This window comes from Cnephaeus nilssonii (genome assembly GCF_951640355.1).
Source record: "Cnephaeus nilssonii genome assembly, chromosome: 8".
NCBI lineage: Eukaryota > Metazoa > Chordata > Mammalia > Chiroptera > Vespertilionidae > Cnephaeus > Cnephaeus nilssonii.
In genome coordinates, this window is record NC_137079.1 from 94,233,429 (window position 1) to 94,252,634 (window position 19,206).

A 19,206-nucleotide genomic window follows, 5' to 3' on the forward strand; every position below is an offset into this window, starting at 1 on the left:
AACTTCTTTCATGCTGAGTTTCACAGTCTTTAACATAAGACTTTCAAAGTTTCTGAATCCTTCTGTTTCAAAACAGAAGGGGGAGCACATGGAGATTTGCTCAAAGAAGTTTTTATGGACTGGGCCTAGGAGGAGCATCCAGCCTTTATACCCTAGACTTGGTTGTATGGCCACAGCTAACTACAAGTGAAGGTCGGAGATGTAGTTGAGTTGTATCCCCCAGCTTGACTTTGGACAAGTTAATGGACCTTAATCCTCTCACCTGTACTAGTAAGTGATTAGATTAGGTGATCTTTAACTGCTTCTATAGCTTTAAAAATTCTATGGTTCTTTGATCATATCAAATGATGTCCTGCATACTTTCAAAATACTAGTAATATATTACATATATTACTGGTGTGTTTCACACAGTGAACCATATTACCAGCTCCCAGTTCAAGAAATGGGACTTTACCAGGACCCCAGAAAGCCCCACTCATGAAGCCCTCATTTGATTACATTATGGCAGTATTTAGACTGCTCCTGTTCAGTGATTTTTAAAGAAAATACTAAAATTTAGTGTTTACTAATTTGTGACAGAGACTATTTCATGATGTATGAATAGTATAGAATTAAATTAATATGCATATTATTACCTAATAGTTTGAATATGCTTTCTTTAGTGACGGGTGAACCATTTAAACTAACTCAAACTTAATGTTTGCTTTCACTTCTTACATTTAGGTTTTTAAGTGAGGATGTAAGTTTAGCATTTATTGATCTGAGATAATGATTGGAACCATATATTGTCCAAAACTATAACTGTATACTTTATGCAAAAATATAACTGCTACTTCATTAATTTAGATAAGTTTTATTACATTATGCAGTATAGCAGATAGTGTTTTAGGCAACTTTTAAAAAAATTATATAATTTGTTGGTAGTGAATTTTTCACATCTGTTGTAGAAGTGAGTATTCTGCTGGCCAGGAGTCCTTCATGGTGGTCCTACCTGGTCCTTTTTAGTCTTCAGATTTGTGCTCCTTTTGCCTCCCCTTCACCCTCCGGATTGCAGAGTCTGGAACACAGCCTAGTTGGATGTGCTCAGAGTGCTTTCTTCCCTATGTGGCCCTTGCCATAGTCACATCTTTTGTTGTTAGGATGTTAGATTCTTGTTTTAGTTTATTCCCACACTCTTCCTTGAGGTTGTTTGCTACTTAAGGACCATGAGTCAGGTGTGACTAGCTTTTTAAATTCCTACAATGTTTAGCATACCTGACATTTAGTAGTTGCTCAGTAAGTATTTGTTGAATTTTGAATTTGAAATATTTACTCATCACACATTACTTAGAACACAAAAGCTCTCTTATACTTTCTTTTCTTTGTGCCTTAAAAACATAAGACATGCCTGGCCAGCGTGGTTGGATGGTTGAGCGTCAACCTCAAACTTTTTAAACAGGGGGCCAGTTCACTGTCCCTCAGACTATTGGAGGGCCAGACTATAGTTTTAAAAAAACTATGAACAAATTCCTATGCACACTGCACATATCTTATTTTGAAGTAAAAAAACAAAACGGCAAAAACACCCGCATGTGGCCCGCAGCCTGTACGTAGTTTGAGGATGCCTGAACTAGGCAGTCAGGGTTCGATTCCCGGTCAGGGCACATGCCCAGGTTGGGGCCTCGATACCCAGTGAGGGACATGCAAGAGGCAGCCAATCAATAATTCTCTCTCATAGCCCTAACTGGTTTGGCTCTGGATAGAGCATCGGCCTGCAGATTGAAAGGTCCCAGGTTCGATTCCGGTCAAGGGCATGTACCTTGGTTGCGGGCACATCCCCAGTGGGAGGTGTGCAGGAGGCGGCTGATCGCTGTTTCTAACTCTCTGTCCCTCTCCCTTTCTCTCTGTAAAAAATCAATAAAATATATTTTAAAAAAATAATTCTTTCTCATCATTGATGTTTCTGTCTCTCTCTCCCTCTCCCTTCTGCTCTGAAATCAATAAAAATATATTTAAAAAAGAAAAACGTAAGATGTGAGCAGAGCAGAGTTTTGTGGATGACCTGCTGCTCTCCCACACTGCCAGCATTTTTAGAATAAATGCTCATATATGATTTTTTAAAAAGCATAACATGGAATTTGATTTAAAAAAATAAATCTTTATGTTGAAAATATTGCAAATGTCCCCTTCCCCCTCCCCCCATTTACTCCCTCCAATCCACCGCTGTTTGTTTGTTTATTTTCTCTTTCTGAGAATTCATCATTGGTGTATAAAAAAAGCCATTGATTTTTGGGTGTTGATTTTGTATCCTGCTACATTGCCAAATTCACTTATTAAATCTAGTAGTTTTTTAATGGAGTTTTTAGAGTTTTCTATATACAATAGCATGTCATTGGCAAATAATGAGAGTTTTACTTCTTTTCCAATTTGGATGCCTTTTATTTCTTCTTCTTGCCTGATCGAGGTGGCTAGCAGTTCCAGTACTATGTTGAATAAGAGTGGTGAAAGTGGACATCCCTGTTTTGTTCCAGTTTCTAGAGGAAATAGTTTTAGTTTTTGCCCATTGAGTATGTTCTCTGTTGGTTTGTCCTATATGGCTTTTATCATGTTGAGATATGCTCCCTCTATTCCCACTTTGCTGAGAGTTTTTAATAAAAAGAGGGTGTTGGATTTTGTTGAATGCTTTTTCTTCATCTATCGATGTGTTTATGTGATGTGTCACGTTTATTGATTTGCAAATATTGTACCAGCTTTGCATTCCTCAAATAAATCCCATTTGGTCATGGTGTATGATCTCTTTAAGATATTGCTGGGTCCGATTTGCTAATATTGTGTTGTGAATATTAGCATCTATGTTCATCAGGGATATTGGCTTGTAATTCTCTTTCTTTGTAGTGTCTTTATGTGGTTTCGGAATAAGGATAATGCTGGTCTCATAAAAAGAGCTGGGAAGTGTTCCCTCCTCTTGGATTTTTTTAACTAATTTGAGGAGTGTAGGTGTTAGTCCTTTGAATGTTTGGTAAAACTCCCCTGTAAAACCATACAGACCTGGGCTTTTGTTTGCTGGAAGTTTTTTGATTACTGCTTCTATTTCATCAGTTGTATTGGCCTATTCAGGTTTGCGGATTCTTCCTGATTCAGTTTTGGGAGATTGTGTTTTTCTAGGAATTTTTTCATTTCATCCAGTTTGTCCAACTTATTGGCATATAGTTGTCCATAGTATTTTTTTACAATCCTTTGTATTTCTGTGGTGTCAATGGTTACTTCTCTGTTTTCGTTGATTTTATTTATTTGGGACCTCTGTCTTTGTTTCTTGATGAGTCTGGCTAATGGTTTGTCAATCTTGTTTATCCTTTCAAAGAACCAGCTCTTGGTTTCATTGATTTTTTAATATATTTTTTTAGTCTGTATGTCATTTATTTCTGCTCTAATCTTTATTATTTCCTTTCTTCTACTTACTCTGGGCTTTTTTTATAGCTCTCTTTCTAGTTTTTTAAGTTGTAGGGTTAAATAGTTTATTGCTGATTTTTCTTGTTTCTTGAGGTATACCTATAGTGCTATGAATTTCACTCTCAGGACTGCTTTTGCTATGTCCCAGAGATTTTGGCTTGTTGTGTGTTTGTTTTCATTTGTTTTTAAATTTCTTTCTTGAAGTGCTATTTAGCCTCCATGTGTTGTAATGTTTTGGGATGTTTTTACTGTAGTTGATATCTAATTGCATCCCACTGTGATCTGAGAAGATGCTTGATCTGATTTCAATCTTCTTGAACTTGTAGAGACTTTTTTTGTCTCCTAACATGTGGTCCATCTTTGTGAATGACCCATGTACACTTGAGAAGAATGTATATTCTGCAGCTTTGGGGTGAAATGTTCTATAAATGTCAATTAAATCCATCTGATCTATCATGTCCTTTAGAGTCACTGTTTCCTTGTTAATTTTTTGTCTAGAAGTTCTATCCATTGAAGTCAGTGGAGTGTTAAAGTCCCCTGCTATGATTGTATTGTTGTCGATCTCTCCCTTAAAGTCCTCTAGAAGTTTTTTATATATATTTAGATGTTCATTTATTGGGTGCATCTATGTTTACTAGGGTTATGTCCTCTTGTTGGATTGATCCCTTTAGTATTATGTAGTGATTTTTGTTGTCTCTTGTGATGACCTTCATTTTGAAGTCTATTTTGTCAGATATGAATATTGCTACCCCAGCTTTTTTTCTTTTCTATTTGCATGGAAATGTTTTTCCCCATCCCTTCACTCTCATCCTATGTAAGTCTGTTCTTCTGCGGTGGGTCTCTTGTAGATATAGTTGTGTCATGCTTTCATATCCATTCAGCTATACTATTCTTTTGATTGGAGCATTTAATCCATTTACATTTAAGGTTATTATTGATGTGTACTTATTTATTGCCATTTTAATTCTGTATGCCTAGGTTTTTTTCTCTCTTCTTCTCATTACAGCAGTTTCTTTAGCATTTCTTATAATGCTGGCTTGGTGGTGATGAACTCCTTTTTTTTTTTTTGTCCGGGAAGCTCTTTATTTCACCTTCTATTTTGAATGATAGCCTTCCAATGTGTTCTTTATTTGTGCTATGTCATCCTTTATTTCTGTTTTCATAGTTACTACATCTTTTCTCATGCTGTTGAGCATCTTTACCATCAATATTCTGTACTCTTTTTCAGATAAGTTTCTTATTTCCATTTCATTTATATCTTCTTCTGGAGAATTCCTCTTGTTCTTTAATTTGGGTATTGTTTCTTTGTCTCCTCATTTTGGGTGCCTGTTTGGTTTTGTGACTATATATTAGGCAGATCTTCTATGCCTCTCTCATTCTTTAGTGCAGGACAGTGTCAAATACTGTTTTTGTCTAATGAGATCAGGCAAAGACTCAAAGTCCCCAGCTTTGAGTCTGCTCTGCTAGCAGTCTGATTGGATTTAGTCTTAAATAGCCCTCAGGCAATCATCCACAGGTATGGCAAGAGTTTTCCCAACAGGGTGGTGCAATTGCTTCTACCTGGAGGCTAATTGTTATTCTCAGTCCCTTAATGGGCCTCAGAAACTCCACACCTTGAGGAAAGGATTTTTTTTCCAATAAGGTGAGTCAACTGTATACCCCCGAGGCAAAACCGCCTAGATAGCAATTGTCTGCATGAGAAAGATGACCTCCACAGTGTGAGGGAATGACTCAGCACAGGAAACCAGGGTGTCAGTCTTCTGAACTCTAACCCCAGAGCCCCCAAACCTGGCTTCTGCTTACATAGCTCTAGTCCACTCTGCCCTCCCTCTGCCGGATCACAAGGTGAGTGGCTGCACAGGGAATTTTGTGTTTTGGCCCTTTAAGAGGGTGCCTGCATTTCCAGCAGTCTTTCCCTGGCAGATAGCAACCCTGCTGCTTTTCACATGCAGATGTTCTGTGGGCACCTTTCTCAGTTCTGGTGCTCTCTGCTGGGCAGCCCAGCTTAGGGATGAGACCTGAGAGTTATCAATGGGAACCCTCCACAGCTGAGATATCTCTCTGGAACTTCAGCTGCTGTCTCCACTTTCCATCCTGGGTTATCAGGGTTCTTTCCAGTGAGTCTTCCATTGATTAGTCTGGAAGTTTTTCTGTAATTTAGTTGTAAATCCAGTTTGGTCCTGGGAGCGTGTTCGTGCAGCATCCACTTACTCCTCCACCATTTTTAATCATGCTCATTTCTTTCAAAAAAAACTAAGCCATATAGAAGCTTTTAACTTTTTAAGTTTAGTTTATGGCTTTTTGTTTCTTTTGCTTTTCTTTCTCTTCTTTCTTCTTTTATCTTTTCCTTATATCATTCAGGGAAGAGAAAACTTGGGTCAGTCATATACCTCCTTAAAAGGTAAGAGAGAAAATTGAAATGATTAGATGATACATTTCAGGGTAATCTGTATTTTGTTCATCAGTTTGTGAAATCATGCTTTCTGTCTGTCTGTTTTTTTCTAATAGGGGACTTTCATCAGGAATTTCAATCAAAGCCTTCCCTTGGTGACAATGACAACTCTGGAGAAGAAAGAGACCAATTTACACATGGAACAGATGTTCTCCACTCGGAATTTATAAATTATATTAAGGCAAGTTGAGGATCAACTAATTTATTTATTTATTTACTTCTGTTTGATTCAAGGTTACCAATGCATCACCTTAAATGTCATCTTACTGCCACCTTCCTTTATAACATCTCAAAGCTCAGTATATTTTTCTTTTTTTTGTAAAATTGATTGATTTTAGAGGGAGAAGAGGAGGGAGGAGAGAAGAGAGAGAGACACCAATTTATTGTTCTGCTTGTTTATGCATTCATTAGTTGTTTCCTATATTCCTGTAGTGTCCTGACTGAGAATTGAACCCTCAACCTTGTCACATTGGGATTCTCTAACCAAATTAGCTACCCACCAGGGCCTCAGTATTTATTTTCTGACATTAGGAGCCAGTCCCTCCCATACATACCTTTTCATTTGTTGGCATATGTATATGGTTTTCTTTTGTATTCAGAAATTACTCATCTTGCCATTGCTCAGTGCATTGTATTCATTAGCAAATGTCAGAGTTACCCATTACCATTCAGTAAAAGGCAAACTAGACAAGTTTCACATTCTCTTCAATGTACTCTAGGTGAATGCTTTTCTTGGGAGTATGTCCACAGTATAAAGAGAAATATGGAGACTTTCAGGACCTGGAAATGAATGTCTTCCGTTTTTGGGAGTTCACTCTGAGGACAGTTGTTCCAGAACCGTTGTAGTTACAGTGAGGTGTTGAAAGGTTGGGTGAAGTTGCCAAGCTTCATCGTAGTGGCAGCAAAAAGAAGAGAGGAAAACTAGCCTTTTACTGAAGCTGGTAGTTAAGGTTTCATGTGGAGACGTGATTAAGTGCCTTGGTATGTTTCTGCCAGTCTTTTTGGTTCAGGTTGTGGCACCAAAGAATGCAAGGATGGTTCATTTGGTAAAATTCAGATTTGATGTGGCTTCTGAGAGATGGTGGTCTTTGAGTTAATGTGTTAAAGCCAAGCATGGGGTCTCTAAGAGCACATCCTTATTTCCTGAGAATTGTGTTAGAATGGCTGGAGTCTGTCTAAACTACCGTCTTTGGCCATCACCTCCAAGGGAACTGTGAGGAAAATTGTGAATTTACACTGTATAATAAGTACCCTGGTGTACTCAAGAGGTCTTTTATGTTCTCAAGACAAAAATAAAGAACCTGACATAGTACTTACATTTGTAGAAACTAAGATGATTTTAAGAAGTTATATACAGGCATACCTTAGAGATATTGTGGGTTTGGTTCCAGACCACTGCAATAAAGCAAATAATTCAACAAAGTGAGTCACATGAATTTTGTGGTTTTTCTAGTGCATATTAAAAGTATGTTTACACTATACTGTAATCTATTAAGTTTGCAATAGCATTGTTCTGAAAAAATGTATATACCTTAATTTAAAAAATACGTTAGTGCTAAAAATTTGTAACCATCATCTAAGCCTTCAGTAAGTCATAATATTTTTCTTAGTGGAGGGTCTTACTTTCGATTTAAAAAAAAAAAATCCAATATCTGTGAAACTCAATACAGTGACGTGCAATGAAACGAGGTATGCCTGTAGAAGGATGAAACACAGAAATACTTAACTCTTTATATCTAATCCATCAATTCTTGTTTCAAAATATCTCATAGCCACTGCCTCGTTTGTGCCCTCTACCTCTATTGACATTGCTTTAGTTAAGTTTTATCATTTCTAATTCTGATGACTGCAAGAGTCCCACCTACCCCAACTTCTCACTCAACGTCCTGCCCCCTGCATGCACATGCGTGTGCGCACACACTTGCACACTTTATGTTCTGCCGCCAGCCATTCTCCTACAGTGCAATTCTAATGATATTGCTCTGAGGCCAGTAGTTTTCATAAGATTCTCCCAGATTTGACCCCTATCTATCAGCTCTGGAGTAAGCCTGTCATAAAACATGGAAAATTGGGCTTTCGTCTTTATTTTATGAAGAGTTTATCTTAGGTTGAGAATCTAAAGTAAAAATGGAAACTCTGAAGGATAACAATCAAAGCAGTTAGTAAAATAAAGCATTTTGTTTCAGAAAAGCAAATTTCCCTAGATTCAGAGATTTTAGGAAGCAAAGGGCTTTGTGGAAATGGACCCTGAGGGTAGAGTCTAGAGGAGTAAATAGGGATGTAGAAACCTATTCTGCAAATGTTTCCTAGATGTCCACTCCTGCAAGAGGCCTCTCTTGGAAACTTGAGCAAAGAACTACTACTAATAAAATAAAACTAAATCTACAATGAAAAGTCATACATTGAAAACCAGCCTTGAGTTGCATCCCTTTAAAAACCTGTGAGAGTGTACTTGAAAGCCAACAATGTGCCGACCACTCAGTCCTTGAAGAGCCAGAGTTGTGTTTTATATAACCCTGTTTTCTCTCCTTCACTGAATTAGCATATTTTGTTTTTGTAACTACATTTGATTCTCATTATTCTCAGTAGTTCTGTTGTATAAAGTCACCTCAAACACTGAATTATCTAATACTGAGCCATTGCTCCAAAGTGTAAGTACAGGGTTAAGTTCCCTGTCAAATGGTCAATACATAATCTCACTTATTGTGTTTAATGGATTTTATTGTATTTATGTGTGTTTCTATTTAAAAACACTTTATTTAATATGTTTTGTTGATTAATTAACATTGAACTTTCAGTCCACACCACCAACTCATGGCTAAGTGAAGTTTGTCTAACATGTTTTCTCTGTTAAGGGGCACCACAGCCTTCTTGTGATTAGGAACATTAGACCACACTTCAGTACCTTGCTTGGGGGCATTGTATACAGCAAAATCAACCCCAAAAAGCACAAAAATGTGAATATGTTGCACTAACTAGACTCTAAAGGACACTTGTTTACACTATGACAGCGGAAACAAGAAGGCAGAGGGTTTCCTTGCTCATGGTCAGCTGGAACTGTGCATGTCGGGAACTCGGGATTTTTCAGTTCTCTGCATGCCTGCGAATGACTCTAGAGCACCATGAGTATTGATTTCAGGGTTACAAGTAAATTTTATTGAGTAGGCAAATTTATAAATATGGAATTTGCAAATAATGAGGATCGTCTATGTAACTTAGCAAAAGAAACCCAGTAAGCCCTATTTTGCATACTATAAGAAAAACCAGTATTTCATACTATTGGCAACTTTTTATTATGAAACTTAAAATTAGAAGGAAATGCCCATGGCTCCTGTAGTTGAAGCCCAACAAGAAAAGATACGAACATGTTTTCTCAGTCATATATGGTAGTGTATTTTCTCCCATGAATTTCACTATCATTTGGATGGTGTGGCACAATAATTTATATGTTGACTTTATTATGCACTAAAAGTATAGTCAATATAGAAAATGTCTGAGTATTTTCAAGCCACAGACTGGCATCAGGTAGCAAGCCACCTCTTTGGAAGAAGACTCGTTCTCAGTGACACATCTGCAGAATTGGCTGGGCCTGAGTTAACAACGTGTCAGAACCTTGAAGCAGAAAACAGTCCTTTTGGTTGTTGTACCTTCCTTGTCAGAGAAACATACACTCATTCAGGGTGGCTTCTGTTCTAGCTGTTGGCTGAGCAAAAGTAGCATTTCTCTGTATCAGAGCAGAAAGTAGAAAGAAGCATCTGGAAGTTCCAACAGTGGTACACACCTTTCCAATACTCCCACCAATGTTTCTTTGAGAAAATCAGGGATATGGGGGCAGGAATTTCAGTGAAATCTGGATGTTGCATATATGAAGCTTATTGGATGTCATTTGAGGCATTTTCTGTTGTTAACTATTTGATACATTCTTTTTTCCCAAACACACACACACACACACACACACACACACACACACACACACACACCCTTTTCTCCTCTTACAAATGCCAGAATGCATTCTCATGTGACTGACAAGCCCAACAGAAGAATCTTTGGACATCAGGAGATGCTAAGACAGCAGTAAGGAATTATGTTTTAAATTTTTGACAGTAGGTTAACAAGTATTGTGGTCCTAGGCTAGGTTTTCTTTTTTTTAAATTTTATATTTAATTATAGTAATCCTATCTAATAATAGACAAGTATGCAAATTGACCATACCTCCGACATACCCACAAGCCACGCCCAACCATCCAATCAGAGCGAGTATGCAAATTAACCCAAACCAAGATGGCTACAGCCACAGAGAGCAAGGTTTCCTAGGTAACAGAGGAAGCCAAGCTTTCCGCCTGCCCTAGCCAGGCCTAAGCCTCCACTCAAGCTACAAAGTTTCAATTATAGAAGGTAAACAAATTCAAACAAATGGCGGCAGAATGGAGCTTGAGAGAGCAGGCCAGGGTTGCCGCCAGCAACAGGGGAAGCAAAACTTTCCGCACACCCTGGCCGGGCCCACCCGCTTAAGGCAACAAAGTTTCAATTATAACCCCAACACAAATGGCTGCCGGCCTCGGAGGGAGCCCCAGGCTTGGCTCCGCTCCAGGCTACAAAGTTTCAATTGTAGAAGGAAAATAAATTCCAGATACCAGGGCCTCCGCTTGGGTCGCCAGGGGGCGTGGCCGGCCTGCAAACCACCACAGGCCCTTCGCTCAGGCCGCCCCACACCCCAAGGGAACCCCCACCTGATCCGGGACACCCTTCAGGGCAAACCAGCTGGCCCCCACCCCTGTACCAGGCCTCTATCCTATCTAATAAAAGAGTAATATACAGATTGATCATCACTGCAACACACAATATAGCTGCCCCCGTGTGGTCAAAGATCCTGCCCCCATGTGGACACAAGATGGCCACCACAAGATGGCCAGCAGGAGAGGGCAGTTGGGAGGCACCCGGCCTGCAAGGGAGGGCAGTTGAGAGGGACCAAGCCTGCAAGGGAGGGCAGTTGGAGGTGATCAACCCTGCAGGGGAGGGCAGTTAGGGGTGACCAGGCCAGCAGAGGAGGGAAGTTGGGGGCAAACAGGCTGGCAGCAGAGTGGTTAGGGGGTGATCAGGCTGGCAGGCAGAAGTGGTTAGGGGCAATCAGGAAGGCAGGCAGGCAAGCAGTTGGGAGCCAGCAGTCCTGGATTGTGAGAGGGATCCCATATTGGAGAGGGTACAGGCTGGGCTGAGGGACAACCCCCCTCCATGCACGAATTTCGTGCACCAGGCCTCTAGTATAAATATAACATAAACTTATCATCCTAGATATTTTTTAAGTGTAAAATTCAGTGATGTTAAGCACATTCATGTTATTGTGTAGCTATCCCCACCATCCATCTCCAGAACTCCTTTCATCTTGTAAAACTGAAACACTTTACCCATTAAATACTATCTCCCCAAACCTCCCCCTTCCCAAGCCACTGGCAATTGCCATTCTACTTTCTATCTTCATAAATTTAACTATTCTAGGTATCTCATAAAAGTGGAATCATATAGTATGTTTTTTTGTGACTGACTTATTTCACTTAGCACAATGTCCTGAATATTCCTCTGCTTTGTAGCAGGTCTCGGATTTCTTTCCTTTTTAAGGTTGAATGATATTCCATTGTATGTATTGACCACATTTTGTTTATTCATTCATTCATTGAGGAACACTTGGGTTGTTTTCACCTTTTGCCTATTGTGAATAGTACTTCCATTAACATGGGCTGGGATAGGGTTTGACTGTTGACTGTTGATGGCCAGTGGCTATCAGAAAACCCATGTGTTCTTCCCCAGGATAGGACAGAAGACTGTGAAGAACCATTACGGATAGAAGAGGATATACACTGGCAATCCGAGGGAATGTGAGTACCAAGGCCTAGTTATGAGCCACTATCCTGTAAAGTTCATGGTTTAAGCAGAATGGAAGCCCTGTCATGATAAGAATTCTGGTCTGCTTTTCTTTGGGTAGCTGATATTGATAAGAAGTAGCCAGTTTTCCTCTGTCTGATGCTTATTGTCACAGTGTTGGGGCAATACAGTACCAAGTCATACCTTTTCCTTGGCCCCAAATTTTATCAGATTTGAGACTGGAGGTAGAAATGTGTGATTCAGGGAATTAGATAGGACTTCTAAAGTGAAGAATCTAGCTTCCTTCCTTTTGTATGAAGGAGCTGACAACTGGACCTAAAGTAGCCCCGGTCCCCTTTCTTTACCCAGGCTCTTCAGTTTCAAGATCTGAGAAAATCTAATGCTTTGATCCTAAGTTTAATAATTGTAATAGCTAGCATTTATTAAATACCACATGCCAAGCACTATCCTAAATACCTCACTTCACCTTTACAGGTACCCCATTTCACCTTTACAACAATCCTATTAAGTTCTATTTGTTGTTCCCCATTTTACAGATGACAAAACTGAGGCACAGAGAGATTGATTATTTTGCCCAAGGTCACAGAGAGCCAGGTCAAAATCAGTTTTTTATATGTTAGATGGATTTTTGTAATTTTGCTCATAAGAACTTAGATGATATTCATATTCTGTGATGGTTTTCATTCTCATGCCCGGTTTCATGCTGCTGAATAAGTTCATCTAAAGACCAGGAAATGACTATAGCAATGATTGAACAGCTGAGAGAAGCAGTAGATTTGCTGCAAGATCCCAACAGGTATGCATGTCTTTCTTTGGCCCAGGCTTCATGTGCAAATAATACATACTAATTTATGGAACACATCTCACTTTATAAAGATAGTTATATACACAATATGGGCTCTGTCTAACCACTAATAGAGAAGTCATGTTAAGTGCCTGTTTTCCCAAGACCATAAATAAGAGTCAAACTTCTGTAGGGATTGAAATCAGTTCTCCCTTTCTCCATTCTTCAGTGAAATTTATTCACTCTTCCTGAAATTCATATGGGTATTTTTGGTATAATTCTTAGAAAACAGAAATATGGCCCTAGCTGGTTTGGCTCAGTGGGTAGAGCATCGGCCTGCGGACCAAAAAGTCCCGGGTTCGATTCAGGTCTAGGGCACATACTTCAGTTGCAGGCTCCTCCCAGCCCTGGCTCTGGTCAGGGCTCCTGCAGGAGGCAACCAATCGATGTGTTTCTCTCACATGGGTATTTCTCTGTCTTTCCCTCTCTCTTCACTCTCTAAAAATTAATGGAAAAATATGCTCAGGTGAGGATTAAAAAAACAACAAAACAGAAATATGGTAATTCCTGTTTATAGAACTACAAGGGAGATTTTCCAGAAAGGGAAGAATCATTATGCCAAGTGGTACTACCATATTTATTTGATCATGGCAAATATATGTTAATTAAATAATATATTTCTAAAGATTTGGGTTACAAGGTGATTTTTAAATTAGATTAGCCATTGTCAATAACTACTATATGCTTTAGATTCATTTTTTGGTTGCTTAGTTAAGGATAATGAAATTCCTATTGACAAAGTATTTTTCAGTAAGACAATATACTTGGTATCAGGTAATAACTACCTTATCATTAGAGAAATAGATCCAAAGCCTATCCCTGGTAAACTCTTCAGGGGTCCTGGGAATTTAAATATGAAAATTATGTGGTCTTGTAATGTAGTGAATGTGGAAATCACACCACGCTGATTTCAGCTCGGTTCTGGGAATTTAGGAAAAGGTGGTTAGTGAGTGTATACTACCAGTGTTGTCAGGCCCTGAAAAAAATAGTGATGGGTCAGATTGAGTATGACTGAAAATCTTTAGCTGTTGATTGAAAAGCATTTTGATTCTACAGACATTAATTGAGTGCTTAGAGCATAGGAAGATCTACAGTGTGCACCTTGGGGGATATACTTAAACTATAGTAGATGGAGATTGCCTTGAGTAGTTATTGTAAGTGTAATTGATTAACTTGCTTAAAAATTGATAGAGTGTCACCTGATCCCAGATGAAAAATGGGAGCTGGCTAGACCAGCCTTCCTAAAGGTTTGGGTATTAACCTTTAGTAACTAGCAATTTCAAGGAGAAGGCAAATTCTGGATTGAATTAAAAGCTTGGGCAAAGTTATGGAGGTCAAAAAGAAAGGAGCAAGTTTCAAAAATCTCAGGCAGATAAGATGATCTCCACCCTGGCCATGCTTCAGTATCACTTGTGGAACTTTCAAAACAGACACCCTTGACATTACTTGTGAGTTTGGGTTCTAGCCATTTCCACTTTATAAAAGTAATGCTGGTGCCTCTGATGTGCAGCCAGCACTGAGAATCACCAGGGGGACATTTGGAGTGGGGCAGGGGATGACTTTGAATGTTGTTAGGGAGCTGAGACTTTATTTTATTACTAGAGACCCAGTGCACAAAACTTGTGCATGGGTAGGGTCCCTAGGCCTGGCCGGTGAGCAAGGCTGATCTGTGGGGCAACTGGCGGGGTGATGGAGGAGGGGTGGGCCTCAGGTGGCACCTGCCTTGGCTAGCCTGGGGCCTGCGGGCTGGGGGCAGCTCCTGCGTTGAGCGTTTGCCCCCTGGTGGTCAGTGTACATCATAGTGACCAGTCCTTCCACCGGTCCTTCCACCTTTCGGTCAACATATTAGGCTTTTATTATATAGGATATGCAGGGAAGATAATGATGGATAAAAAATATGATTATTCATGTTGTTAATTCTTTCTAATCATTGTTTCAGGCCTACCTTTTTACTAAGTGCCTGATCAAGACATGCTCTTTAGAGAGCTGAGTTTCATATCCTAAACCAAGGTAATTAGAAGGTAGAAAATGGACAAAAGAACCTGTGTGTGTGTGTGTGTGTGTGTGTGTGTGTGTGTGTGTGTGTGTTACAAGTACTTACTTTTAGGGTTGTGAGGACTTGAAGTAGTATATAAACTACTAGTGGGAAGATAAATTGGCAAAACCATTCCAGAAGGCATCCTAGTAATATGTAGTTGTGGTTTAAAAAATATAGAAACCATTTATTGAAAAGAATTCTAGAAACTTATCCTAAGGGGCTAAAGGATATGAACAAAGATTGTGAAGGGGGAGGTATTTTAATAGCAAATATTTGGAAAAAAGGAAATATATTTTGGTTATTAATAAGGTGGGATATAATGTAACCAATAAAATATTTATTAAAGTTTCCAGTATTAGAATGCTCATTATGTAATGCTAATGTTAAAAAAAGTATATAAAATGCTTAAAGTTTGATCCCAATAATATAAATAGGATTAGGTTTCAAATGTTCAAGAAGCTAAGAAAAAATTAAAACTGGAAGGAAGTATATTATGATGGAGATTTTTCTGTAAGTGTTTCTAAGTATTTTTAATACTGTATATATTATAGTTAGTGGTAAGTATTGTAGTTCTTTGATGATTACATGAAGTGGGTGGTGAGAAGGCTGGGAGGGAATGGTCCAAGGTGTTTTAGACCTGAGTCCCTGGCATCTCTGTCTGAGATGGGGAATCAGGAGGGACAGCAGTTTTGAAGAGGATGTTGGGGTCAGCTTAAGATGTGCTGAATAATACCCAAGGTGATGTACATTCAGCTGCTAGATGTTTATATCTGGGACTTTGAGAGTTAGATTGGAAAGTCATTTTCACAAGGTGCTGAAGTAACAGAAACCATTTAAGAGGATGAGGTTCTCAAGGGCAAGCAAATGGATGGAAAGGGCATGTGAGCACAGGACAGAGCCTTGAAGACAGGACGTGACAGAGAAGGCCTCAACTGGGTTCACACTTTATACTGTTTTAATACTTCCACATTTACATCTTTTATCATTCTCCCAATAAAATTTTATTACAAGTTCTAGATTGATTAATATATGAGCCCAAAGCAACAAAGAGCAGTCTATTTAGGTGGAAATAGCAGTGGCATGGGAATATGAGACTGGAACCCAGAGGTAAGATCCAAGTGACCTAGAGAGGGGGCGTGGCTTCCTGTCTGGACCTCAATTTTGCCATCCTTCATGAGAAGTGGGATGAACTGAGAATTGTGAGATTCTTCCTATCCAGGTTGGAAATGTCTGAGGCAATGAGTTGCCAAGGATGTTGAGCAAGTGGGAATGGTGAGTGTTTGCCTAATTGTAGGAGCAACCTTCCAAGTGATAGTTGATTTGCATCTTTATGGGTGATATTTTAAAATGATAGTATGTTGTAAAGTGTTACATGGATTTCATTTCCTCCCTCAAATAATTCACTCCTTTGGCTGCTTTAGATCTTTGTTGTTCATCCTGAAATAATTATAAAGATAATTCTAACTTTATAATAATGCTTCTGTGATCTAGTCCAGTGTTTGTTTCTGATAAAAAGAGGACACTTCAAGAGGTCATTTATTTCTAGCTGCTTGGGACTGAATATTAGTAACAAAAACTTTACATACACATTGGATTTTTTCTTTAGCTCATATTTCATAGATTGAGACTTTTGTAAGTTATTATCCTATTTTGCCTTTATCTTGGTTTCTTCTCTTAAGGACTTCTGATTGTTGATTTTATAGCATTTTTAATAGGCGTCTATACTATGAACTCATTCCTACCTTTTAAGATAACTTTGTAACATTTATATAAATTACAGAAATTTCTGGTTTTAAAATTTCAGAAATTTAGAAACTAAGGTCTTTTCAAAAATAATGCATATCAAATTGCTTATGAATTCTTTTATTTTTAATGAGGGTACTAGTGTAGATCAGAGAGATCTTCCTTTTAAAACTAAGGGCCCTTAGTACATATACCATAATAGAGTATCCTTAGCAACTTTACTTGCTTCTGTAACTCAATCAAATTCTAGAATAAAATTTATTGTGTACTACCTATGAATATTATGAGTATCAGAAATTACTGTTATATTGCAAATAAGTTGAATTTTGACAAAGAGCAGTCAGAAAATTATATTAAATTTGGCACATTATTGGAACATACCATGTAGTTTGAAATTTTTACCATAAACCTTTCATTACTTAGTCCTAATGGTAAACATAATTTTTAATATATTAAAATTTTAAACTAAATATGACCAAAAGCAGTAGGATTTATTAAAATTTCAATAAATTGCTAACATCTTTTCCCCCCTACTCTTTAGATTAAGCACCAATATTACAGAGAAAAACGTGGTAAACTTTTATCCAAAGGAATCAGCAGAAGCCTTAGAATTACAAGATTCTGCACTGAAGTGTGTTGAACTTTTTAAACTCAGTGTTTTCTCTTTTTACATTGAAGTATGTGTGCTTTAAACTCCACTTTATATCTTTTTCCCTCCTCATACCTACAGTGGTCAAACGCAGCTGGAGCCGTCTCCGGTGTGTGAGGTAAGGCTGCTCTTGGATTCAGCAGAGCCGCGTGCAATGTTCCGCCACAGCATGGTGGCTGCCACCTTCTATGAAGATAGGTCCTGGGGTAGAACATTCCTAAGGCAGACTAGTTCAAGATCTGGTTTTCAATTTTTTTTTACCCTCTTTAGTTTTCCTGTTTATCTATTATACTTCACCTTCCATTAGAGATAAGATTTCCATGACATTCTCTAAATTTTTGTGTGTATCAGTCTTGCTCGGTCAGATGACAGCAACTAAGATCCATAGTCTCTCTGGGTCAGAAACTGGAGGTAGGACCATTCAATGTAGATTTTAGAGCCACAAATGAAACCTATGAACTGGTCAGACGCAAACTAAATAGAAAGGACTTGAAAAACAAGAAAATTATTTGGGAACTGCCTAGGAGGATTAAAAGAACGTAGCAAAGCGAAAGTGGTAGGGATGTTTGCAGACAGTAAGAGTAAAGTGACATTGGGTGAAATTGGGTTGCTGAAGAAAGTTAGAGATGAGCCTAGAAGGTCTCAAAGAAACAGTCCTAGAGAGGTAGAAACAATTGAGAGAGGTGACTCGAGAATGAAACAGGTTACAACCTATTTCATCCCTTTTCAATGAATGGGTTTAGGATGGCTAATTGTGGTACAAACTGATTTATGTCCCCTGAGGTGTCTGAACAGGTACTGTAGTAAAGCACTTTCACACGCTTAACTAGCTAAGGATCTGTGTTAAATAAGGGGGAAGAGAACTGCAGTCGAAACAGCTATGGTTTCATTGTTGAGCACGATGACTTAGAATTATGTTGTTTTAGTTACACATCAAAGACTTGCTGACTAGGGGCGACTGTGTGTAACTTCTGTAAACTTCACCTTCATTTTCTGTAAATTGGGATTGTTTCACAGCCCAGGACACCTAAACGGTAGCTGGTACTGTTACTCCACTACTGTATATTGTTCCTGGTGTGATCCTTGGACAGAATCACGGCACCACCTCCTCCCTGAGTGGAGGCTCATAGAATTACCCAATAGTGCAGCATCAGGACGTCTTTCATTTGAAGCTGCCCTGGGCCCATTTCATCAAGCTCCTTTCGAGACATGCTGCCCAGTGTGTGTTTTTTAAGCCTCACCCAAGGATGTTTTTATTGATTTTAGAGAGAGAGGAGGGGAGAGAGAGGGAGAAAAACATCCATGCAGAGCAGTGGTTCTCAACCTTCCTAATGCCTGAGAACCGCTGCTGTAGAGCCTAAGACTATCGGAAAACACAGATATTTACATTACGATTCATTAACAGTAGCAAAATTACAGTTATGAAGTAGCAACGAAAATAATTTTATGGTTGGGGGTTACCACAACATGAGGAACTGTATTAAAGGGTCGCGGCATTAAGAAGGTTGAGAACCACTGATGTAGAGAGAATCATGGATCGGTTGTCTCCCGTGTGCCCCGACTGAGATCCAAACTGCAACCTTTTTGGTGAACAACAATCCAACTATAATTGAGCTACCTGGCTAGGGCCCACTTTTTTTTTTTTTTTTTAAGCTGCTTATTTGGAAATACTGTAACCTTATTAAAGTTTGGGGAGAAATTACAAGATTCTACAAAAGGTTACAAAAACTTACAACTTTTTACCCAGATTTACCTATGGTTAACCTTTTACCACATTTGCAGTCTTATTTATTCTGTGTCTCTGTCTTCACATACATTGCTCTTTTTTTGAAAATTTGAGGGTAAGTTGTATACGTCATAGTCCCTTATTGCTAAACATTTCAGTGCGTGTTTTCTAAGAATAGGCATTTTGTCTTATATAACTACGTTATCAACTTTAGATAAATGTTAATCTACCATCCATATTCCAAATATTTAGGTTGATCTAATGTTGTTCATAGTGGATTTTTCCTCCTCCAGTATAGTATTCAGTCTAGAGGCAGATATTTGTCAGGTATCTATAGTTTTCCTTATTCTGAAACATTTCCAAAATCTTTCTTTGATTTTTATGACCCTGACATTTTGAAGAATATAGCCCTCCTCTTTCTTTTCTTTTTTTTTTTAAATAGGAT

The 19,206-nt window shown here is 38.6% G+C and overlaps 1 protein-coding gene across 6 annotated transcripts in view; it reads left to right on the plus strand.

Annotated features, from left to right (window-relative positions):
• Nucleotides 1–19,206, plus strand: part of LRCH1 (leucine rich repeats and calponin homology domain containing 1) — a 230,572-nt gene that overhangs the window by 167,167 nt on the left and 44,199 nt on the right. For 4 of the 6 annotated variants that reach the window (XM_079778890.1, XM_079778891.1, XM_079778888.1 and 1 more), the window contains exons 9-13: nt 5,938–6,062; nt 11,687–11,754; nt 12,477–12,557; nt 16,928–17,017; nt 17,117–17,153. In XM_079778890.1, the coding sequence (XP_079635016.1) occupies nt 5,938–6,062; nt 11,687–11,754; nt 12,477–12,557; nt 16,928–17,017; nt 17,117–17,153 (401 nt within the window). The remainder of the gene's footprint in view (nt 1–5,937; nt 6,063–11,686; nt 11,755–12,476; nt 12,558–16,927; nt 17,018–17,116; nt 17,154–19,206) is intronic. The other 2 variants (XM_079778886.1, XM_079778887.1) reach the window with 2 other exon arrangements.